Below are 26303 nucleotides of genomic sequence, written 5' to 3' on the forward strand. Positions count from 1 at the left end.
GGAAAGGTGAGATCTACAAGGTTTGGGGGCTGCGGTCAGAGTAGGACTGCTGAAAACTGAAAAAGTTGATGCAAAAATGTATTCTGTCACCAAGAAACTGCAAACGCTAGGGCTGATCTGCTATTCCAAAAACGCTAGGCTTGAGGGGGTATCTGCTGCAAAAACGCTAGGGAATCTGCTAACGCCAGGCTGATCTGCATCTTGCTAATGCTGGGGCTGATCTGCAGTTGCTCAAAACGCTAGGCTGATCTTGATGGTTGAAAAACTCTTAAGTCCTCTTGCCAGTCTTGCATAGAAGGTGCACTGCCAGAACTTGGTTCCCTGCTGCCTCTTCTGCAAGAAAGTGTTAGCGCTAGCTTTCTTATATATTTCCTTAGCCAAATTGCCCTACCCAGTTTTCCAATAATAATAAGTGAAAAATGGCTAAAATAGGGAAAATGGGTTCTATGCACTGTAAAATGCTCCTGATGGGTACTGATTGTAATCTGATGATCATGATGTGTGCAACCAGAGGATATGCAACTACTCTAAGTGCCTGGGCATGCACGGCCTGCGAACAGACTCACAAAGGTGCCAGAACACTTCCTAAGCTGACTTGAACCTGTAACGAACTGCTGACGTGTCGACCTACTGAAGAACGGAGCTACGGGCTGAGGGGCCTAAACCCTAAGAAGAACAAGTAATAGAAGAAGTGTCACAAAGTGATGACGTGGTTGCCCGAGAGCAGAAACCCTAACCCTAATTTTTGCCAAAAATCATAACTGTTGAAACCCTAATTCTGGAAACCCTAACCCTAAAACTTGCAAACCCTAATTTTGAAAACCCTAACCCTAAAACCTGCAAAAACCCTAACCCTAACCCTAAGGGCAACAGAGAGATTTCCAAAAATTGCGTTGGCTGATGACGTGGCAGGCTGTACAGATTTCCGTGATTTACGCTGGCAGCTTTTTGGCTTTGCTTTTGGACCACATGCTTTTAAGTTTGAAGGCTTTTCACTGTAATTGCTTTTTAGGCCAAGGGCCTTTAAATATGAGCTTAGGGCTCATTCTCTGGCATGCTTCCTGGAGAAGGTATAGAGTCTGGAGTACCCACTTGTACGGTGTTGATGCAATATAAAGAAATACCGAAAGGGGCACCAAGGTTTGGCTTCTAAGGGGCCCAAGGTTTGAAGCCAATACTCTCTGGGGTGGAATTCCGCCACTTTGTGTCGCGTGTCGCCTCTCTATCTCTCAGTTCAGTTGTTAATGAAGTGCTAAAAGTCTGTTCAGTCTGTTCTTTTCTATTGGCACGTGGTGCCCGTCTTGTGAAAGTGGTATCAGAGCATCAGGCGTGTGCTTTTCTGAAAGCACACCGGTCCCACAAAAGAGCAGACAGAGCAAACCCGGACTTATTAGCCACTCCCACCCTTACTTCATCGCGCATCGGCTGCGCTCCCGTCTTCACCGCTCATGTCTTTCAGGGCATAAGCCATTAAGATCACTTGCAAGAGAAGGATCCAAGGTTTGTTTCGAGCTGTTGTTTTTCTCAGAGACAGTACCATGCAGATGTCTATAGCTACCAAGCCGCACACTTCCAAGGAAATGGCAAGCTTTCAAGAAAAAAAAATTTGCCTGAAGTTATATGGTTTCTGACATCTTCCTTAGGAGTGCAACTTCTGGCAGAGTGGGGTATCTTGAAATGCTTGCCATGAAAACCCTAGCAGATTATAACTTGAAATTTCTCGACATCTCTCAGTAGATGTCTCTTCACGAGCACATGACCTTGGAGGTTCGATGTGATTGCTATCTCTTGGGACTACCATCGCCGCCAAAGAAACACTGTCTGTCCAAGAGCTGATGGACCATGTTGTGCTTTGATATGAACTCATGGAAGGAACCTAACCCTAATTTTTGGTGCAGGTTTCAAGATGGAAAGTCAATCGGCTTTTCGAGCTCGACTAATGTCGAGATTTCTTTTTAAGTTTGAGTTTTGTTTGCTCTTGTTTGATGATCCTGTTTGGAATTTGTTTGAAATGGATGGTTTCTGTTTTAAACCTGTTTTGGTGCCGATTTGAATTGTTTGACTCTGGTTTGATACTGGTTTCAATGATTGGTGATTTGAAGTGAGAAATATTGTTTTGGTATTGTTTTAACCTCGGAACGACGCAGGCCGATGCCTGGGAGCGTTTCGTTGTATGTTTGAAAACATCGGAACAATGAAGGCTAATGCCTACAGAGCATTCCGTTGTATGCTAGAAAACCTCCGAACAACGCAGGCCGATGCCTGGGAAGCGTTTGGTTGTATGCTTGAAGCTCCAAGCGACGCAAACTACGGTCTAGGGAGCGTTTGGTTGTACAGTCCTCTGAGCTCATGGCCAAGACCTCTTTAGGTTATTTGCAGGGGGAGTGACGAGGTAGTCGTTGAGTAGCTTCATACCGCAGACCGTTTGTATCGAGGGAGTGCTCAACGGCGCTGTTTGTTGTGTCTTGTAACATGCATATGTAAGCAATTGTGTTGCATTGTGATAAGCCAATTACTGAATATTCCTGATTGGATGAGATTGCTTGGGTATGTAATTTTAGTGCATCAAGACACTCGTGGAAGATCAGTACGATCTGGGTGTGATGGCTAACTTTACTACGCTGGAATATCAAGAGTTCCAATCTGGACGAAAGGAGAAGCTAACTCCTTGATCAAAAGAGCAAAAAGGAGAAGCTAACTCCTTATCAAAACAGCAGAAAGGAGAAGCTAACTCCTTGATCAAAATAGCCGAAAGGAGAAGCTAACTCCTTGATCAAAAGAGCAGAAAGGAAAAGCTAACTCCTTAAAAAAAGAGCAAACTGATTGTCCCTCGGAAATTTTTGAGCTAACTTGAGTTGTTTTGCAGATATGTTGTAATCGAGAACGATTACTCTCTTTCAAGAAGGGGAGATGTAACAAACTACTGATTTGTCGACCTACTGAAGAACGGAGCTACCGGTCGAGGGGCCAAACCCTAAGAAGAACAAGTAATAGAAGAAGTGTCACAAAGTGATGACGTGGTTGCCCGAGAGCAAAAACCCTAATCCTAATTTTTGCCAGAAACCCTAATTGTTGAAACCCTAATTTTGGAAACCCTAACCCTAAAACCTGCAAACCCTAATTTTGGAAACCTAACCCTAAAACCTGCAAAAACCCTAACCCTAGGGACAACAGGGAGATTTCCGAAAATTGCGTTGGCTGACGACGTGGCAGGCTTGTACGGATTTCCGTGATTTACGCTGGCAGCTTGTTGGCTTTGCTTTTGAACCAAATGCTTTTAAGTTTGAAGGCTTTTCACTATAATTGCTTTTTAGGCCAAGGGCCTTTAAATATGAGGTTAGGGCTCATTCTCTGGCATGCTTCCCGGAGAAGGTGCAGCAGAGTCTGGAGTACCCGCTTGTACTGTGTTGATGCAATATATAGAAATACCGAAAGGGGCGCCAAGGTTTGAAGCCAATACTCTCTGGGGTGGAATTCCGCCACTCCGTGTCGTGTGTCATCTCTCTATCTCTCAGTTCAGTTGTTAATGAAGTGCTAAAAGTCTATTCAGTCTGTTCTTTTCTATTGGCACGTGGTGCCCGTCTTCTGACAGAACCCTGGACATGAAGTAGCTTATCCACATGCACATAGGGTTAGATGTGACATGACATCCCCTCCTTTTAAAAGTGAGGTACTGGTACCGAGTTGTATGGCGTCGAGGGAGATTGCCAACACTGTCTGGAATCCTGTGAAGGACTCTTCGCCGGCCCACTATGATGCGTGGGTTGTGCAATACTTGAACTTCAAAAAGGGCTACAACGCTTGCCGCGCCAAAAGCGACACAAAGTCATATGTGGCTGCGTCCAAGCTCCAACTTCGGCTATAGTCGTGGATCTACCTTCAAGAATCTCCGAGGAGAAAAATTCCTAAAACCACTTGCAACACAAAAACATGAACATACCCATTCCATGGAGTGTCAAACCGTTCATCCAACACACGCAAAAAATGGAATCGAAACTTGTCGAAATCTATCAATTGTGGCAAATCACAATGGAAATGCCAATGCTTGATGCTCAATCCCTCTTGTGCTCTCTCGGATACTGTGTATGCCAAGGAAGAGACGTGGAATGTGAATTCCTTGAATGCAAACTTTTCTTCTTTTCAACAGGAATCCGCATACATCCGTGCTCATTCATGAGTGAATCGTGTTCATCCTACAATATGGAATGCTTATGAAAAGGGAACACGTAAGGACGGTGATGAAAATACAGGAAACCATCATGAGTGAAACACTCGAACAATGCGTACTAATCATGCGCACCCCCCTCTACGTTGTACAAGCCGGTTATATGGTTCCATCGACGGGATAGTCACTTTTTCTTTAAAAAGTGTAGTGTGGACTCTTGTGGGTGAAAGCAACACAGCTTGTCGTTATGGCAGAGAAGAGAGACGAAGTACCTGAAGAGGGATCTTCCTCACATGGCACAGAGAAAGTTCCTTCAACTCTTCAAGAAGAGGACAGGTTGTTTAGAACTCAATTGCGTTGCTGCATGGACATGTTTCAACAGTTGGCTAGCAACCCAAGGATGCAGAAGTTCTTACAGGCTCCTACACAGGAATTTCAGGCTCCGACACAGGGTTTTCAGGCTCCGACACAGGGCATGACTGAGCCGTTGCAAGAAAAGGAGATTTCCAATGCGCAAAGGACTCGTGATGCTCGAGGAAAAGCCCATGTGGTTGAGCAACCAGCGGTGTCCAATGATCCAAAGCAGGTTGCTTTAGCTGGACAGGAACCGTTTGCGAATGGTCAAGGGAGTAATGAACAGGCTATGCGTCGAACCCTTCCATTACCTATTATTTATCCTGGTTATTTTGGAGGTGATTCAGTGTTTCAAGCTATGACTGGACCTTCCACAGGTTATATGCCATGGATTGTGTTCGGGACAATGCAAATAGGTATGGGTAACCCTATGTACGCGAACATGGGTGTCCAACTAGGATTTCAGGTTGCCTATGGTCAATTTAGAGTGCCTGGAACACAATTTGGTATGGCTGGTTTTTCGCAGCCATACGCCCAAAATGCAGATATGACAGGTAAAACAGGTGATGCGAGTGCTAGAATGGGCAATCGTGGAGCATCACTTTTGCAGGCACCTGTTTATGATAATGTGGTTCCTTTGAGTCAGCCAAAGGATTACAAGGAAGGTGGGCAGGGAGTGAAGCTTGAAACTTTTAGAGGAACAGAAGACCAACTGAAGGCTTTGACCTTCATACAGCAGTTTGATGCAGCTTATGCTGAAGGAAACTTCACAAAATCTTCAAAGATACACAAGGCAGCCACTTTCTTGAAAGGTAATGCACTTCAATGGTGGACCGCATTGTTGAACCAGGGTCAAGTCCCAACAACGTGGATCCAATTCAAACAACTTTTTGCACCTGCATGGCTTACAAACACTTTGAAGTGGATGTGATGACAGAATGCCACGAGTTGAATGCTAAACAATGTGCAAATCTAGAAGAGTACAATAAACAGTTTTGGGTTGCACTGTTGCCAGTCACCTCTTACAGATTTGTGCCATTGTCAGAACAGATTGAGAAGTACTGTTGCGGATTGCCCAAGAAAATCAGGGACTACTACACAAATAATACTGTCATGAATATGTTCCAATTGATTGAGAATGCGAGAGTGGCCGGCAATCTGTCGAGGGAGATTCCGATGGATTTAATAGCCACAAGAAAGGGTCCTAGGGCAAACAGTTTTCAGCCAAGGGCAATGTTGCAGCAAAGCCTTCTATGCCTCCCACAAAGAAGCCCTCCAATGAATAAGCAATCTAAATCTTCTTCGGGACGAGGACAAGGACAAAAAAGGGATTTTTCTGGCCAAACCTTTGAAGAAAGGAAAGCTCTTAGGGAGGCCAAGAAATGCTACATTTGTAAAGAGGGAGGAGATTTTGCAAATGAATGCCCACAGAAGAAGTCACAGGATAAGCAAGTGAGACCATTAAGGGAAGAAGCCAAAGCCGAGTGCAAGACTTGTCCCAGATTTGGTTGGTGACTGGCCAAACATAGATGCCACGGAACTATGCAGAGCTTGGGGCAAAGTTAGAGACCAGACAGTGATGGTTTTCTTTGATCCAAGAGCCCATGCAAATTTCATATCACCAGAATTGGCATCAAAGTTGGGCATTCGTGCAGAGGAGATGGGTATGATAAAGGAAGCAAGTTTGGCATGCCCAAGTCATTCAGAGCCTGTTACTCCCATTTTAAGGAAGCTTCGTCTGCACATTCAGAGCTATGTGGATGCGGAAGAATTTCATATTATGCCACTTGAGGGCTATGATGTGTTATTGGGTATCCCATGGTGTTACATGTAGCATGCTATGGTGGATACTTACAACAAAAAGATTACCCTTGTACATAGAGGAAAGTCTCACGTCCTTGATGTAAAGCTTTAAGGCGAGTCTGTTCCGGGTTTTCTGCTTCTGCTATTTCATCTGTAATAAAGAATCATCTTTCTGCGTACTTAATCTTTGCAAAAGAAATACCTGAAGTTGTATCTAATTTGTCTACCTTAGATAAAGACAGGTCAACTTTTTTGAGTGGTTTCAGTAATTGTTTTTCAGACTCTTTGCCAGGGTAGTTACCTCCTGAGAGACCTTAAGGATCATACCATAGATATTGTGCCAGGTTCTAGTCTACCGAATCGGCGAATAGACCACCATACAGCGTTAGTACAGCCCAGCAGAAAGAGATTATGAGTCAGGTCAACGAGCTTTTAGAGAAGGGGTTGATTCAGCCCAGTTCATCCCCTTTTTGTTCGCCTGTACTCCTAGTGCAGAAGAAGGATGGTTCATGGCGCATGTGCATTGACTATCGCGCCTTGAATAAGAATACCAACAAGAACAAGTTCCCCATACCGAGGATAGATGACATTCTTTATCGGCTTGATGGAGCGTCAATGTTTACAAGGATAAACCTAAAGAGTGGGTACCATAAGATACGCATTAGGCCAGAACATGTCCCTAATACTACGTTCAACACAACATTTGGTCTCTATAAGTTTCTTGTCATGCCATTTGGTCTCACAAATAATAGAATGATGGACAAAATTTTAAAAACGACATAGAAACTTCGTGGGTACCTTCTTTGATGACATGATTGTCTACTCAAAGTCCGAAGAGGACCATAGGGATCACTTGACCGCAGTTTTCAATGAGTTACGTAAGAGCAGGCTACTCATTAATGCGAAGAAGAGTGAATTCTTTCTATAAGAGATTCACTTCCTTGGGCACATTGTTTCGAAGGATGGGGTACGCATGGATACAGCCAAACTGGGAGCAATTAGGTCATGGCCAGACTTGAAGTCCGTACATGACATTCGAAGCTTTCTACGCTTATGTTCCTACTATAGGAGGTTCATCGGAAATTTTGCTGAGATTGCTTCTCCCCTCCATGCACTGCAAGGAATAGGAGTTACTTTCAAGTGGACAGCCTAGGAAATTTTAGCCTTCAAACACTTGAAAGAGAAGCTGACTTCAGATACGGTAATCATTTTGCCAGATCTTTCAAAACCTTTTGTGGTTCAGTGTGATACGGGTGGCCATAGTCTTGGTGCAATTCTAATGCAGAATGGCAGAGTAGTCGCATATGAGAGCAGGATTCTTTTGAAGACCGAAAGGAACTTGCAAGTGTATGAGAAAGAATTGCTGACAGTAATTCATTCTCTCACTAGTTGGAAACACTATCTGCTAGGGGCTGATTTTGTTGTCCAAACAGATCATCAAACCTTGCAATATATTCTCACAGAAATGAAGTTGTCTGAGAAGCACATGCGATGGGCAAACATATTGTCAATGTTCCATTTTCACATTGTGCATGTGCAAGGGAAAAAGAACGTGGTGGCTCATGTGTTGTCACGAAAGCCCCAAATTTCAGCAGTGTCAATTTCGTACCATTGTGAACTAGACGAAATGGAGAGACAATATGCTGAAGATTCAGATTTTGCAAGGATCTATGATCAGCTCTTGATGGGCAACATCATGAGCACTATATGCTTAAGAATGACTTTCTCATGATGCATGGAAGTTATGCGTTACTAAACAATTACGGCCAAAGATTTTTATGGAAAGTCATGCTCCACCTTATGCTGGGCATCGTGGAATTGATGCGGCAGTGAAAGGCATTGAGGCATTCTTCTATTGGCCAGCTTTGCGTCAAGATGTTGACACATTTGTAAGAACATGCTTAGTTTGCCAAAAAGTCAAATTTAACAAGCAAAAGCAACCGGGATTGTTGCAGCCATTGCTGATCCCTGATAGGCCATGGGAAAGCATAGCGATGGACTTTATCTTTGATCTTCCAAGAACGCAAACAGGCAATGATGAGATTTGGACTATCATTTATAGGTTCACTAGGCAGACCCATTTCATTCCTGTTAGGAAGAAGATAAAGCCAGAACACATGGTCAAGATATTCATGAGCAATATCTTTGAATATCACAGGATGCCTTAGTCAATTGTCAGTGACAGGGATCCACGTATGACGAGTCTTTTCTGGAAGGCATTGTTTGAGAATATGGGCACTACGCTAAAGTTCTCTTCTTCGTTTCATCCGCAAACTGATGGACAGTCTAAAGGGGCAAATTCTATTGTCCTGGATCTGCTCAAATGTTGTGTGTCAGAGTGCAAGGCAACTTGGGAACACCATCTCCCATTGGTTGAATATGCTTACAATAACACTCCGCATACGTCAACAGGTAAGGCACCATTTGAGATAGTGGAAGGAGGGAAGAAATTCCTGCCCATTTTGCACACTAAGGACAAGATATTTGAGGCAGACAAGGATGTGCAAGATATGGATGAAACATATAGGAAGATAAAGATTGCTCTTGAGAAAACTCAGGCTAAGCAAAAGAAAGCTGCTGATCGTCACCGTCGTGAACTTGTATTTTCACTTGGTGATTGGGTGCTTTTGCGCTTTGAAAAGGCCAGGTTAAGGAAAAGGAAAGGCAAGGAACGTTTGTTTCTTAAGCTCAATATGCAATATTATGGTCCTTTTCAGATTTCAGAAAAGATCAGCGATGTAGCTTACAGGTTGAAGCTACCAGAAGGCTGGAAAATACATAATGCTTTTCATGTCAACCTTCTAAGACCTTTTGTTGGTGATGTGCCAAAGAATATGCTTGATGAGGAACAACCCGAAGTGGAAGAATTGGATGAGATTCTTGTTCTTGAACAGATATCGGCACATAAAGAAAGAAAGGTTAGAGGAAAGGTTGCAAGACGCTATTTGGTGAAGTTCAAGAACTATCCATCATTGGATGGCAAATGGATGGAAGAGTCTGGATTGGTTGATTCACCTCAGCTATTGCAATTGTATCTTGAAGCCTTTCAAATGGAACCCACAGTGACTTGATGTATCCTTTTTGGAGTAAGGCAAGAGCATGGTTCATGATGCTCAAGAGAGTAGTTAAGCAATTGTATCTACTCTTTCCACACAAAATTTAGCTAGAGAAGTTTGTGCTTGAGAGTACACTAGAAGACTTCTATGCTTGATATATGTGCGGTCCCGGAACCCTTGAAAAGGTGCAAGTGGACATTGCATGGCCAGTGTGAAACGGCCGCAACCGTTCGAACATGCTTCTCACATCGGGAGTCTAGGTCGGGCAGTCTGGGACTAGTCGGGCCAATTAGCACTGAATTTTGATGAGTATGTGTAACCGGCCTGTTAACTTCAAAAAGGGCGGTAGACTTTACTTCAAACCTTGATTTAGCTTTCACCCATTATTAGTCGTCTATTCTACCTGTGCTATAATGACACAAGAGAGGGGAATGGGATACAGGTTGCTAGATTGCACCTGTATGCGAGTCAGACACCAGATTGGCCCCTAAATAGGCGCCCCTTTCGGTATTTCTTTATTCTTTAAAAGAGGGAATAAACGTTGTGGTTCCCTACAAGCTGCCCCGCACAACCTTGGCTGAATTTCAACTGTTCAGGCCCGATTTCGGTAGCATAACTGTACTAGGACCCTTCACAATCTGTATTCCCACGCATTGGATGACTTTCCCGACGCATACGGACACTTTGCAAAACCTGGCGAGAATCTGCAGCACGCTGAATTCTCTGTTTTCTGCCCCGAAAATGCGCCAGATCACCTATACAGCGGTCCCCTCGCGTCCCCGAACCTCCTGGGGGTATTAGGGTCCATTTAGGGCCGAAACCCTAAACCTGCAAAAATACACAGCAGGCTGTAATTCCCTGTTTTGGGCTCCGTTTTGCGTGCCGGTCGCATCTATAGCAAGACCTCGAGCTCCCGCACCTGTAGGGCTACTTGCCCTTTGAATCGGACGAGATTTCGCACGTGAAACCTCTCCGAATCACCTGTACCTGCGGGGGATTAGCCGCTAGCTAATCCAGTACCTGTGCAAGAGGCTCTTGCCTCGGCAATCGCGCATGAACCCACACAACTGTACATTGGTCAATCTGATGAGCCCACTAGAGGGGCATAACCATAAAGAATAGGGGAGAGAGAGAGCAGTGAGAGGTGTGCAAGTCATGACATCCTGCACCTCACTGTACATAGAGGGTAAGCCAGCACTCCATTGAAGCTCTCCCACCTGTGACAACACTCAAAAACGAGCTCACAACTGAAAATCACGTTTTTGCCTTCTCTTTAAGTAGTAAACTGGCCTTAGAGTGCCAAGTGTCACTCATTTGTGCATTTTCCCGCTTTAGACCCTCGGGTCTAAAAATATCTCACCTTCAGCCTCTGTTGACTTGGCCACAGAGTAACAAAATGATCCCCATGTCAAACTGCACGTAATGAGACGAAGACATTTTGCCGTCCAAAACTAGCAGTCCCTAAAATTTAGGAGTTTCTGCCATTACATTCTTCTAGGTCATCCGACCCTCTTTGTACACTGCAGCCACACCCAGAACTGAAATGTAGCCTATGTAGCAAAGGATTCCGCTTTGGCTGGCCAATGACCCCACTTTGGCTAACCATAGTCCTTGTCCAACCTTAGTGCTCTTTAGCCCTCATGCCTGAACTCTCTCTGAACAGTTCCACACTGGCTATGCAATGCAGGACAGTTAGATTTCCAGAGGGGTGTTCCCAAAAGGTAAAACAAACGAAATTCCCCAAACAAAGAGAAAATAAACAAAAATGGAATTGCCACTGGCCGGTGACAGTATGTCCATACGATTCTTGAAAAGAAGAAGAGCCATCTGCACGACACCTCAGCTGGAGGGGGTGCCCATTTTGAGACTCGGGCTGATTTTTGTTCATTAAATGACCTACCGCGTGTGTGTGAGTAGTGGGTGCAAGTTGACAGCTATGGTGTAAAGCCTGCCTTCTCCTCTGTCTCATGTAGCGCGATGATTTGCTCTCGTGCATCTCTCTCCCATTTGGCACATATGGTAATGCCCCATTAGTTGGGCTACTCAGATGAATATGTACAGTTTTGGGGGTTTATGCGCGTTTGCCAAGGCAAGAGCCTTCTGAACAGGAACCGGATTAGCTAATTGCGAATCCCGCACAAGTACGCACAGTTCCATCGCGGAAGGTTGCGAGTTTTGGAGAGTTTTCTCGCGTGAAAACTCTTCCAATTCACAATGAAACTATCCCATTGCGTGCGGGAGCCCTTGGGACGCGCGTAGGCGTGTTCGCTCCGCTAAAAACGATCCAAAACAGAGAATTACAGCCTGCTGTGTTTTTCTGCAGGTTTAGGGTTTCGCACCTAAAGTGCAAGGGAGCATCGGGGGAGCTCCGTGAGAGCCTTGGGATGCGTGTACAGGATTTTGGGCACCCGACAGCAGAGAAACAGAGAATTACAGCACGCTGAAAATTCTGTTACAGCTCACCAGAAAGCTCCCAAATTGCGAGGGAATCCGTCCTAGACAGGTGTCTTTGACCTACAGGGGTTTTTGCACCGTTGTGCTACCGAAATCAGGTCAGAAACCTGCGTTTTCAACCCTCGCCAGGTTTGGAAAGCTTTGTGAGAGTTTGGTTTAAGTGTACAGATCGTCAACTGTTAATTGAATAAAGCAATATCGAAAGAGGTGCCAACTTTTGGGGCCTACAAAGTGTCGGGCTCGTGTGCACAGTGACATTCTAGTCGCTGGACGCAACTGTGTTCTCTTTTCTTCACAGTGCTCTGTGTAAAGTTAACAGGTAATTGAAATAGCACCGCCCTCTACGTTGTACAGGCCGGTTATATGAATGTGCAAGATCTAGGCGGATTCCAATTTCTACGCCACAATGGTCGATTGCGGCAGGAGCTTCAGAGATGCCTTGTGGGTGGCACGATAGATATTCTTATGCTTCAGAAGCACCGCCTTTGTGAGAGCCGTATTCGGTGTAGTGGACAGATCTTGTGTGGCTTCTATGAGACTTTTTGGTCGGGCCTGGCGGCATTCAGGGAGGTGTATGTATGACTGTTGCGGACTCATGGCAGCATGCCATTGTGGAAAGAGGTATTAATGCGCCAGGCATGGCCAAGTGGATCAGCATGCAGGTTCAAGGTAGCCTTGTGGGCTTCTTGAACATTTATGCGCCCAACCATGCAAGCCTCACGTAAAGCACTGGTGCATCGAGAGGGGGGGGGGGGGACTTCAACATGTTGGAAGACCCTCGGATAGGATTGGAGCCTGGAGGGAGCCATGCTATTGTTCATGGGGCTGAGTTGGCTGTTTGGGGGTGCCTATGTATGACTTTGAGGATTTCGGATGTATGGCAGCATGCAGTTTTTGTACAACCCTCACATAGCCTCTCTTTCTCTTGGTCTATATAGGGGGCATGAATCTATCCACGATAGAACGTTTTACACTAGTGACCACATTTGTGACATGGGTGGTTCGGTATGCATTTTGGCAAGGACTACTGTTTCCGATCATGCGCTACGATTCTTACTGTGTCAAATAGACAATAGAGTGGCAGTGTCATGCTACGCATCCCCAAGAGGATTTTGCTAGATACAGAGCTTAGAGAGCATGTTGTGACGCTTTGGACAGCGAGTCTGGAAACTGTAACGGGAGGGCACCACATGCCAACGAAAAGAATAGAGTGAACAAATTTTAAGCACTTCAAATAACAACAAAACCGAAAGAGATGCACAATACACAAGACGCGGAGTGACAGAGTTCCACCCGAAGAGAGCATTGGTCCCAAACCCTGGCGCCCCTTTTGGTATTTCTTTATATTGCTTCACCAAAGTACAACTACCATGGCTCTGCTCTGCATCCCCCACAGAGAGAGAGAGCCCATGGGTCTTATTTAAAGGCCCTTGGTAAATAAGACCCTTGGCCTACCAAAAGCAATACATGAAAAGCATCAAAAACTAAAAGGCATATGGTCCCAAAAGTTGTCAGCACTCAAAAAGCAATTAGCGCTTTTCATGAAAATCCATTCTGCCACGTCAGCATGTTGTCAACACATTATGCGGGCCAGCCCGTACAATTTGTCATCATCATGTCAACGCAAAATCCGGAGAATCCATACAGCTGCTGCCACGTCATCAGTTTGCTATGCAATTCTTCAGAGTGGGTGTGGGGGTGCCAACGCAAAATCCAGAGCATCGGTATAGCTGCTGCCATGTCATCAATTTGCTATGCAAATCTTCAATGTGTGTCTTAGGGTTCACTTGAGCCCCATCAAACGGGGGTCCCATAAATTGGTAAACTTTATTATTTTTCATTTGCCCCACTCGGCGAGGATCCGCAACTAGAGCTTCTCCTTCTTCTACTACTTCCAGGGTTTAGACCCCTCTGTCGGAATCTGTAGGTTGCCTCTGGTCTTCAGAGGCTTGACACATCAGCAATTTGTGACATCTTCAAGAAGAGTAATCGTCCGCGATTACAGTAAATCTGCAAAACAACTCAAGTTATCCAAGGGTCATTCCGAGAGGGACATTCACTTTTTCAAACCATATCCGAGCTCTTGATATTCCAGCGTAGCAAAAGTAGCCATCACACCAACACCTTTAGCGTGGTCTATTGATGCACTAAAATCACATACCCAAGCAATATTACCCAACGAGGAATGTTCAGTGGTTGACACATCACACTGCGACACAAATGCTCACATATGGATGTTACAAGACAGAACAAACAGCACCGCTGAGCACTCCTCCGAGACAGACGGTTTGCGGCATGAAGCTACTCAACGACTACCTCGTCACTCCCCCCACAAATGAGCTCAAAAGGATTAATACAACCAAACGCTCCCCAAACATCAACCTCTGTCGCTTGGAGGTTTCAAGCATATAACTAAACACTCCCTAGACACCCCATTCAAAGGTTTTTCAACGTACAATGAAACGCTCCCCAAACACCCAATCCACGTTTTCAAACATACAACAAAACACTCCCTAGACACCTGGTCTACGTCGTTCCGAGGTTCAAACATTATCAAACATCCCAGGAGTAAATCACAAATCAATGAAACCAATATTAAAACCAAAGTCAAACAATTCTCAAATCGGCATCAAGAAAGGTGTAAACAGATACCATCCGTATCAAACAAATTCCAAACAAGATCTCCAAACAATTTTTTCAAACAGATTAACAAACAAAGTCCAAAAAACTACTAAATCGGACGGGAAAAGCATTCTCAGCATCAGTCAAGCTCCAAAAGGCGATTGGCTTTCCATCCTGAGACCTGCACCAAAAGTAGGGTTAGGTTCGTTCTAGAAGGTTGTAGCCGACCGCAGCATGGTCCATAAGCTCTTGAATGGTCGAAACTGGCTTGGACAGAGAGTGTTCCTGAAGCGGTGATGGTAGCCACAAGATATAGTAATCACACTCGGCCTCCAAGGTTATCGGTTCGAGAAGAGACACCTGATGAGAGATGTCCTGTAATCTGTTAGGGTTTCCGTGGAAAGCATTCTAGGATACCCCACTCTGCCAGAAGCTCTACTCCGAAGAAAGATGTCAGAAGGCAAGTAGCTTCGGGTAAAAATTTTCTTGAAAGCTTGCCAAGTCCTTGGGGCGTGTAGCTTGGTAGCTATAGACATCCACCACTGCATGGCACTGCATCTTAGAAAGCTTGAAGGATCTTTGATTCTTATGAGTAGATCCCAATGGCGTAGATGTTGCCAAACTACTGCAGAAACTGTAAAGCTTTCGTTGGATCTCTCTCCGGAAAATGGAATAAAATTTCTTGTAAAATCTGGAACCGCCATCTTGCTCTATCTGCTCTTTTGGTAGGAATAGTATGCTTTCAAAAAAGCACACAATGTGAGCTCAAATACCACTGCAGTGGGACCTAAGGGAGTGGTTTTGGCAGAATCCCTTTACTTTAGTCGATCACCCAAGGACACCTTTCTTTCGATACACAGCTCGGCTGAGTCACCTCATATTGACAACACGGAGAGAGGCTCGTCCTAATGCAACGATTCACTAGCAGGAGGAGGGTCTCACATCCAAGTTCTTGGTAGGATTTTGGGAGAGCTTCTGGGAAAGCAAAAACCTAGGAGAGTCACCACCATGTTCTAGTGGCTAGTTTCATATCGAGCTACTGCAATCGGGAGTTGGTTGGTGCATAGCGGCCTCCTCGGTAATATGTGCCGCCTGTGACTACCCACTTGAGACCCGGCGTCACTATCTGTGAGACTACCCCATGGCATAGCAGGTTTGGCTTCAGATTCTTCGATGATGCCTGCACTTTCTACAGCCAGCCAATACACTTGGGGTGCTACAGTTTGGTCCACACTCACAAATCCAACACTTCGTTTTCAAATGGCTTCGGTCAACAAGATGATTGTGATATAGGAGGGCCGGCCTACACTCCAGCCCGCCACAGAGCTCATCCCTCAAGAGTGGAGCAAAGATAGAGAGTTGTGTTGGGAGCTCATCTGCAGCCTGACACTATGGTTCATCTGGCGAGCCCGCCTCTTCTGCATCTTCAAGGCTTTCGACCCATCCCACCGTGGAGATTGTCCTTGACATTTGGCTAGAGCTAATCCATACACTCAGGGGCCAATTTGAGAGACTTCAAGGCAGCTCTGACGGCATGCTGGCGTCACAAACTGCCGACACGGCCAAGGCCCAAGGGGCCTAAACCCTAACAAGAAGCATCAAAAGAAGCAAAAGAATATATATACCTAGATGAATCCAGGATAAGCCCAGATTCACCCTTGAAGGAAAGTGCAAGGTATAGACCCATGGTAGTCACCCACAAGACAATATAACCATCAGCTCCATCATGCATAGTATTGACTAAATACCACGACATCCCCACTAACGTCGTCAGTGCAAAAGAAGTTTGACCAACTTACAAAGTCTTGCTGAGTGGCTTATTTTTCAAGAAGAGTTCCCACCAACTTATGGGACCCCGTCCCATGGGCCCAAGTGACCTAGAGAGATTAAATAAAACAGGATCAGCACTCTCTCTTGCGTGAAGACTAATGACGTGGCACTTATAGATTTCCACGTTTTGCGCTGACAGGTGCTAACGTGGTAGCATACGGAATTCCTTATTTTGCGCTAGCAGCTTTTAGGCAAAATGCGTTTGGACCAGATGCTTTTGAGTTCGAAGCTTTTCATGTAACTGCTTTTCATACGCTAAGGGCATTTGAATATGTGCAGAGGGCTCAGTCTCTGGCACGCTTCTCGGTGAAGGTGCAGAGCACGAGTACCGGCATTCTACTAAATTCAAGCAATATAAAGAAATATTGAAAGGGGCACCAAGGTTTCGGGCCAGTGCTCTCTGGATGGACCTCCGCCACTCCCCATCTCGTGTCGTGCATCTCTTTCAGTTAAATAGTTATTTTAAGTGTTTAAAGTTGTTCAGTCTATTCTTTTTCGCTTGCACATGGTGCCAGTCCCCGTGACAACAGGAGCGTCGTGAGGCCATCTTGCCACTTTGGTGCCCAGGGCCCTTCTTCACCATGGTTTATGGCGCGCCTAGATGGCAATACCGTCCACCGGTGTGGTTGTTTCCTCCTCCCATTTCCTGATTTAGCCATTATTGAACATATCTTGCCTTTTCATTAGGGGAGACTCCCCACATTTTGATGTAGCCCTCTCTAGCAAGGGCAAGTTGTAGCCCATTGGGTAGTTTTTTTAACTAATGGAGGGCTCTTTCTCTTGCAAAATAAAAATAAGAAATCCAAAAAGATAACATATGACTATCACTCCATCATACACAGTATTGACTAAACACTACAACATCCCCAATAACATTGTCAATGTCAAATAGTGGGGTATCATGTATGCTCCCACCCACCCAACACACACACACACACACACACGGAATACAAAGGTCCACATACTATGTTTTTGTCAAGAGATGCAGGGCAGATTCAGCCATGATGAAGCCCAGCAACAATTAGAGAAGTATCGAATAAGACAAAATAATGCATGAAAGGGTAGTTAGTTGTCACAAACAGGAGCGCACACGAATAATCAACAAGCTGAAAATAAATAGACTTTCAACCAAAAGAGACAAGGGAGAAGATCGACATAGTATTGAGGACCAAAAGATGGGCTGGTCTTGCCCCTTAAAGAGAATGTTTATTAGGGAGAATCTTTTTACAAGCATATGAACCGGTGTAACCCCTCCGTTCTAAATCTCAGACTCGATGGTCAATTCCTTCTCGTGCAGGAGAATTGAGAGACGAGCTCTAAATTCTGTTTCCGTCTGTACTTGGGAGCATGAAGCTCCACAGACCGTTCCTGATTCCATTTTCCAGAATCCCTGAACGTAGGCCTAGGCCTCCTCACTTCTTCTCTGTGACGGACTACCTGCAAAAAGCACAAACACAAAACAACAACTCACAAAGCGCATTCACAATAGGTACCTGTCCCTCCCAATGCGGAAAAGCAACCGCACGCTGGCCTCGCAGGATCACTTGCAGATTCCAGGTAAAGTGTTCCTTGCTAGCACTGGTAGAACTAAGGGGAACGGGAGAGAGAGAGAGAGAGAGAGAGAGAGAGAGAGAGAGAGAGAGAGCTGGCTGATTTTATAAGCACTTGGGACCGGCAGGAACAGCCGGTGCGGTGCCGGCAACAATAGTTGCAGAGAGGGCGCTAGAGGAGAGGGAGGACTAGCGGCAAATTTGACCACGCAAGAGAGAGAAGCATGGCTCGTTATTTCAGCCCATAGGCCAGCACTAGGTTTATTTTTAAGAGCCTTGCTTTATTTTAATAGTTGGCTGCCCACTTATTAAGTGGGCGGCCGGTCATCCTATAAAAATGTGTGAAACTGTTTAAAAACTCAATAAAACTCAGTGACCTGAAAACTAATGCCACACAACACTTCCAAGATGTCCGTGAATGCAGTTCTCAAGTGAGATGCAATGCACACACAGATTCCTCGCGGAAAAGCATCTGCTTTTCTTGGAAAGCACTTAAAAATATTCCACATTTTAGAGAAAGCTTCTCAGAACCCGTCTTTATTCTTGTGCTTGCATCTTTACACGTGTTCCTTTTTCCAGTTTGGATTCCCTGCTAGACCAATGGAATATTCCGTTTCCGATGTTCCGATCACCGGTCATGTGAAACATCGGGAATATCCATTTTCCGGTCTTTCCCACCGAACTAACAGTACAACCATCATATGACACATTAGAGTCGTCCGTTCCTGATGGCTTTTATCAATTCCAGTAAATCTACAGTTCCTAACCTTTACAATTCAAGTGTACACATTGAAAAATCCTAATTTCATTAAATAGAAATTACTCTGAAAAATAAGAAAATAATCTATTTAGCACCATCAGCTAAATACACACGGTCACCATAGAAAATATTCGTACAATTGTGCACTGACAGAATTTGTAAGTACAATGTGACAACAAAAAAGTGTAAGACAGAAACATTTCCCTTACTTCACGCAAATTCTTTCAACCTAATAATGGCACTAGTTGGACCATCGCAACTGAAGACTCGAATGGAAATAGAAAATTTTGAAGCCTTTCACTAAGCTAAAGAGTTTTTCTTTCACAAAATGGCCGGTGTTTTACAAATTATTCCCCCATAACCTCCATTGATATACAAGGTACAAGTCCCACCGACAAATATCTTTGATTCTTCAAGGAACTACCTGTCAATTTTTCAAGGGGTAACTCTATCATAGTCCGTCACATGCCCTTGACACAAGCTCTACCAAAGATTCCCCATAAGAAACGTCATTTCAAGATAAATGACCAATATAGTCATTGAGGGTGCAAATGTTGAATGCTTCTGTGTATGCACTCAAAACTTCAAAGACATAACTTCATCCTTAATGAAAGTTTTCCGAGGTATAGAAGTTTATTGAGTACACTCAATGAAACATTTAGAAAAAAAATTAAGAGAGCTGTGAATGCACTTCATTTCCAAGGGTGATACAATTATTAGACCTAAACAATTGAGTGGCTAACTGTAAACACAAGACAAACGCACCACTACAGATAAAAAGAATCTCCAAAATATCAGCTGGTCACAAATAGAGAGGAGGGTGACGCAAATTCCCGACTATGAAACGAGCTAACACAATTCATCCTAAAACCTACACATGCCCATTACCATCCACATATATGCACAAAGCCTCCCATTCCAAGAAAACACAGTAAAAGGGTTTCCCTTTGAGCATTTCATTGACCAAGTGAATCAAAATGCATGCATTATAGTAAATTTCATACATAGCAAAAGTTCACACCATACTGAACATTCACTGCACAAAGAATACCAACTCAAACACATATTACATTCTGCCACCAGTCCTGCAAATGCAATAAATTTAGAAGTACCCCCCCACCAAAAAAAAAGAAAAGCACAACGTACCAATCCTTGCATTCCTCGCATTGGACCATCAGATCATCTGGATTGTATGGCATCTCACATTTGCAGTACCTAAAGCCCATTAAACAAAACAAAAATTATTAAAACTAATTCAAACATATTGCCTAATCGACTCCTGACTCTAAGCATCTTAAGGATCAACTGCTATCTAACGCGTTAACTCTTATAAAATAAAAAGGAGTCACAATAGTATTTATTCTCACAAAAAATCTAAGAGGGCAGTCAAAATTAAAAAATAAAAAAGATAAAATGCAACTTTGCTCGACGATCAAATTTTACATTAAAATGTTGTCGCATAGGGAACAAGACAAAAGATTTTGAGGCCTTTCTATGTGCAGCATAAAGACATCCGTAGCCGTAGCTGACATGTTGTCTACATACATACATGCATGTGTGCATACACATATACACACATGCTATTTAATTATTTATGTAAGTAAGAAAATTGTGTGTGTGTCACAAATTGCTGACATGTCAAACCACTGAAGAACGGAGCCAACCTGTAGATGCCGAGGGGCCTAAACCATAAAAGAAGCAACAGAAGAAGTAAAAGTTCCACCAACTTTTGGGACCCCGTTCGATGTGGCCCAGAGGAAATAAAGGCATTAAATTAAAGTTGGATCCACACACACAAAAAGAATAGCGTAAAAAACTGATGACATGGCAGCCAATACGGATCTCCGGATTTCACGCCGATTGATGACGTGGCAACCTGTACGGATTTTCGCTTTTTGCGTTGGCTTGCTGACGTGGCAGCCTGTACGGATTTCCGTAATTTACACTGGCTGCTTTTAAGCACCTGCTTTTGGATCAGTTGCTTTTGAGTTTGAAAGATTTTCATGTAGCTGCTTTTTATGGCCAAGGGCCTTTAAACGTGAGCCAAGGGCTCATTCTCTGACACGCTTTAGTGAGAAGGTACAAAGCGCAAGTACCGGCATTGTACTAAGTTCAAGTAATATAAAGAAATACCGAAAGGGGCGCCAAGGTTTGGGGCCAGTACTCTCTGGGGTGAAATTCCGCCACTCCGTGTTGCGTTTGCTCTATCTTTCTTTCAGTTGTTAATTGAAGTGCCTAAGGTTGTTCAGTCTGTTCTTTTTCGTTTGAATGTGGTGCCCGTCTTGTGACAATGTGTGTGTGTTCAATGTATGTACGTTTTTTTCTTTTTTTGCAAGAAAAAGAGGCTGATTCTATAACTTGAAACTCTCCCAGAACGCTCAAATGGTGCCTATCTTGAGAGCAAGTACATCACTGTTTACATAGCAAGCCCGTAGGCATCAAACGGAAAATTGTAAAACGAGATACAAGTAGACACATGGCCAAACGGAAAAGACTGAAGGTCGGGGTAAAAAACGTCTCCTATAGAAAGTAAAAAGTGCCCTGGCAAGCTAAACAAAGAGAGGATGGCAGTAGCCTCTGAAAGAAAGGCACTTCGACCAAAAGTGTCAGGTACAACACAAGTGTTTAGCAATTTACCTCGGATCTAGTACTCCGCACAAACACAAGATTACTTTACTTCACTTGAAAAGAGAAACTTAACTGAAGACAATGAAGGGGAGAGAGAGAGAGAGAGAGAGAGAGAAAAGAGAGACGACACGGCAAGTTGGGTCCCAACCACCCTCAAGGCATAGTCACAGGGGACGCCCATTTTTTAGCTTCTCGTCCCCACTTGTCCTGCGGCCCGCCCTCTTTTTTACACTAAAAATCCATTTGAGCCCCGTCCCCCGTCCCCACTCCTTCGGACGCTTCCCTTGTGACTATGCCTCAAGGGCCCCCTTGCTTTGTTGCCAGACCAAGTATTTGCTTTACTGACTTGACAATGATGGGTACTTGCAGTAGATACTTGATACTGCGAGGCTAAGGACTAGAACCGAAAACGCTAATGCTTGAAGGCTGAGATCTGCAACTGTGTCTCACCTTAAACAAGGGGATGTCACTTGCTCATTGCACAAGCCACGTGGACAAGCTTCTGCTACAATCTAGCATCGGTCGTAGTTTAGTTAAGGACCTAGCATGGCACTTTGTGAGCCTCTAGTAGAACGTGCATGTTCAGGCCGGTCATAGTTGCATACCCTCTCTTGCACAATACATTCATTTCAGCATATAGGCGTGTGAACAATCTCTTAAGTCATTAATAATAAGTGGCATTTTTCAGCATCATTTTTGCAAGGTCGTGGAGTCTTTAATTGATACTGCTCGACCCAATTTTTCCTTGCTATATTAGTGGATCGGGGTTGTCACCTCCTGAGGCAAGAAGAAGAAGAAGTACAAGTACCCGCAACACAAGGATCAAGCATCAGCCAGCGTTTTTCAGCACCCCTTCACCAACGTTTCCTCATCAACACCTCAGCGTTTTTCAGCAGTCCAACAGTCCAACGTTTTTACTTCAGCATATCAGCGCTTTCTAGCCTTATCATCAGCGTTTCTGTTTTCAGCATCAATACCAGCCTAGCTTTAGCAATCAGCCATGAGTTTTCAACTTCATCGCAAGTTACTTTCTGTACTATGATGTTGAATGCTTATGATGCTTGTGGATGCAGAAGCCGATGAAAACTCCTCCAGCGGATGTAGGTTCTACTGTGATGTAAACACCAACCATACGAGTTACTAGGTAGCCTTACTACTGTCGCAGAATACCAGCCTTGATGCGGACTCTGCCTTGCGAGCAAGTACTACCACTCAAATAGTCCTATCATGAAAACGTTGCGGGTGAAGATGAAAGGTAAGGCTGCTCGAAGGTATTTCCAAGGGTTGCTTGTTGACGGAAGTGGATGCACGTTACATGCAAATGCAATGCAGAAGAGGGTTAGGGGTCCTTCCTCCAACTCCTTCCATATAGGCAAGTAGATCTTGGTACTCATCTGGATTTTCATGTATCCGATGTCGATCTTCGTTCAAAGACATAGCGATGAAGACGGGAGCACACCCGATGCGCGATGGACTAATGGTGGGAGTGGCTATTAAGTCCGAGGAAGGGACGCTTTGACAAGAAAAAACTAAGAGAGATTCTATGGGTTCTTGGTTCTGCTTGGGTCCTTGGTGGTTCTTCCCTCGAGTTTGCGAAGCCGAAGCACGCACAAAGCTCTGATACCAATGTCACGTGCGGCGGAAGTGTTTAGCAATTTAGCTCGGATCAATATGGGACGGCTCGTATTCTATATAAAATACACGTATTATGGCTGTTATGCCAATGACCGAAGCCCACGTGCCAACAAGCAACATGCGCTATCATTAACATGAAATAATATATCTTGCAGCTAATCCTGAGGGTCAAGATGCATGACCCAAATTGTCATTGAAAAGCACGGCCGTGTCGTGTCTGCTGGATATGTCTCCAAGAGAGATAGTGTACTCAAAAAATGAAAGAGGTCCCATCAACCTTCAAAGAAGGCCACAACCACTCACTAGGATCCCAATCCAACTGAACCAGGGGCCTTCCCTACCATATCCACACTCTCCAATGTGGTGCATCCTATGTAGTGAAAATGGGGTCAACACAAGAGCACCTCTGTAGAGAGCCCAACACGCTAATAGGCTGCCAATGAGCATCCACCTGTTGATCAAGAGGTATCTCAACCTCAAACTCCAATCTGATGTGACAGCCATGATGGCCAATCCGTGCAATGCCAAACACTACTCCCCTGCCGTGCAACAATCGGGTCTCCAGAGTAAGTGTTGAAAAACACCCTCCAACCCTGATGAGAATTTAAAGTGGTCTCTCTCCCAATGTAGCCATGCCCATATACAAGAAATATGTGAAAAACCTTGAGAGATATTCAATAAGATCATGGGGGAAAATTACATACAAACCATAGGATACATCAAGGGATAAGATACTCTAATCAAGAAATGGTAGCGAAGCTCTCTGGCTGAAAGAAACCTACACAAATCTGCCAAAATCCCTGTCCACCTCGGCCGATGCAGCAAAACCACAATGCCTAGTGCAATATCCTCTCTCTCTCTCTCTCTCTCTCTCTCTCTCTCTCTCTCTCTCTCTCTCTCTCTCTCTCTCTCTCTCTCTCTCCCTCCCACAAAAGATATTGTCTATTGTAATGAACATCTCAAGGGCACAACCTCCACATAACATGTACAAAAGCCAATCACCACAGAGGTGTAATCCCAAAAATGTCCCTAAATATACAATGAATGACCAAGACTATTCTTGGTTTTCAAAGAAATTCTCTCAGGTCTCCTAACATATACATACTTCTGTACTCCAAGAGGGGGGAAATCCCTCTCAAACCGTGTCATACGCACAGCAAGAGGACCATCATCACTATCAAAACTTCGTGAAGGCATCATAGAATCCCTAGGCACCCTGATGGGCCCAAGAGATGCAGGTGGTATCTCAACCAAAGAAGATGGACAAGTGGAATCCCCAGGAACCTTAATGGTTCAAGAGATCTCGGTGGTATCTCTACCAAAGAAGATAGGTGGATCTCATGGTGGATCCCTGCGTCTGTAAACCTACCTAACTGGAGGCACTTTTGTCTGCCTCTAGCGCCTTCTTCTCTTCTTTGCTTCTCTTCTCTTGGATCTCTCTACCTTTGATCTTCTAGAAACTGATGAAATCCCTTGTCTCTCCTAAGTCACTCTCTATTGTCTCTGCTCTAGACTCTCTATCCTCTTAGTGCATCTAGTTTCCATTTGACATGCTTTGCCACAAACAAAACAGTGTCCTGGTAATGAAAAAGACCCTATTGTATATCTCCCCCACGTACAATAGGGAGAGATGAATCGAGGAGGATTTCTTACGAGAGGGGTGAAGAATCAATCTGAGAGTGGGGGACTGGGGTGTATACACCATTGGAGGTCCTCAAACGTCAAATACCTGCCTACCTTGAAAAGCCTTGAAGCCTTGCTTCAATCCCATTACCTAGCGACTAATATGATAAAGAACAAAACAGTCACAAACAAGTGCAGCTGACAAATATCAACCCTATTGGTCAATGGTCAATGCGCTCTTCCGAGTTGCTTAAGCCCTTTGTCAATACATAATAGTTAGTCCTACTACTTGACTACTCAACCCTACACGGCCTCTGTTAGACTCTAATCTGGATTTCATAATTCACTTCTAAGGTAAAGAATTCTATGAAGAAACTGGCATCTGAACCCTAACAGTGAACAAAAAAGGAACCAAAGATCCATCCAGTTCCCAGGTGTTCTAAGGCCAAAAACAAGCACTATTATAGAGAGCATGGGCAGGCAGCCTAAAGAGCAGCAAACAGCTTATATTGAAATCAACATGTTAAAATGATCAAAAAATATAAACACGAGAGATGAACATACAAATATTGCTTACACTGCTACTCTGTCTGGTGTAAAAGCTCCAGTAGAAGCCTTGTATTCGAACCGGCAGAAATAGTCATCGGAGTCTACATTTTCAAGCTTGGTGTAGCTTTTGAAAGTATGCACAGTGCATGTACCTTCAATCGTATCAGCACTCTGTGTATCTGTATGATCAGAGAGAAACACTTCTTTAGCACCATGAAACTGTCGGCGACCTCCGATAGATTCCTCTGGTCTATAGTACCAACGGACATCAACTTTCACATTATTCCGTCCGTCTGCCCACAACTTTTCTACCCTGGCCACATATGGCGGCTTCAGCGGCTCCTGATTACGCATGAGCACAGTGTCCCCAACTGCAAAATTTGAAATGATGTAAAACCGATAAAAATGTGAAGCCACCATACCCACTGAAACGAAAGTGACTTTAGCTGGTTTATGGAGTTGCATTCAGCCCCTGTTTTTTTGAAGCATTCTAGCACACACTTACACTGAACGCACAGAGAAAAGAGATTTGCGACACAGATGCCAGTAGAACTTTCAGCTAAGAGTGAAATAGCCAGGCAAATCAAAGCAACAGAAAATGCAGAGCAGAGAAACAATCGTAGACACAAAGAGCAAATTTTCCAAGAAACAAAAAGCAAAAAAGAGTTGAGGTGAATTACCTTTCACAACCTTGCTGGTGCTTTTAATGGTGTAGCTGTCGACGTTCTTCTTGGAAGATTTGGTCTTGGCCATAGCGATGGCGGGGAGCTAACCTTGCAGAAGAATCCAGACTACACAATGACAAATGGAGAGATGAGCAGCAAGGGCTCCATTCTTCTGAGGAAAAAGAGTAGATTCATCGCTGCAGAGCTTAATGAGACTTAGTGACGAGGTGGACTTGGCTGTGAAGGCTCTAAAATCTGTTGTTCTCTCTCTTTAGTAGGAAGGACTGTGCGCTTATGAGCTCTCTCTCTCTCTCTCTCTCTCTCTCTCTACATATATTACGTCTCTCTCTATATTATGTACACGGAAAACACACACTAGGCCTATCTCTATAAGGCATCATAATACATGTCACTCTTCCTCTTGTGGTACTTGTAAGGAAAAAGAAGTGAGCTTTTCGTTCCTTTTCCACTCATGGTAAATACACATAAAGCCCAGGAAGACAAGTGGAATGAGGATTTTAGTCAAATGTTCCTCTCTCTCTCTCTCTCTCTCTCTCAAAAGAGGTTGCCCACTTAAGACACAGAGTTACAATTTTTCTCTATGTGTCC

The 26303-nt window shown here is 44.3% G+C and overlaps 1 protein-coding gene across 1 annotated transcript in view; it reads right to left on the bottom strand.

The window, feature by feature from the left end:
• The window catches only part of LOC147422352 (chromatin remodeling protein EBS-like), a 73098-nt gene extending 47081 nt beyond the window's left edge, over positions 1-26017 (bottom strand). Inside the window, exons 1-3 of the mRNA XM_086503332.1 lie at positions 25710-26017; positions 25058-25400; positions 19741-19809 (exon numbers count right to left, since the gene is read on the bottom strand). Of these exons, the coding sequence (XP_086359458.1) occupies positions 19741-19809; positions 25058-25400; positions 25710-25782 (485 nt within the window). The 5' untranslated portion in view covers positions 25783-26017. The remainder of the gene's footprint in view (positions 1-19740; positions 19810-25057; positions 25401-25709) is intronic.
• Between the last annotated feature and the right edge of the window lie 286 nt (positions 26018-26303).

This window comes from Adiantum capillus-veneris, chromosome 27 (genome assembly GCF_014529385.1).
Source record: "Adiantum capillus-veneris isolate H3 chromosome 27, ASM1452938v2, whole genome shotgun sequence".
In the NCBI taxonomy this organism is placed as follows: Eukaryota; Viridiplantae; Streptophyta; class Polypodiopsida; order Polypodiales; family Pteridaceae; genus Adiantum; species Adiantum capillus-veneris.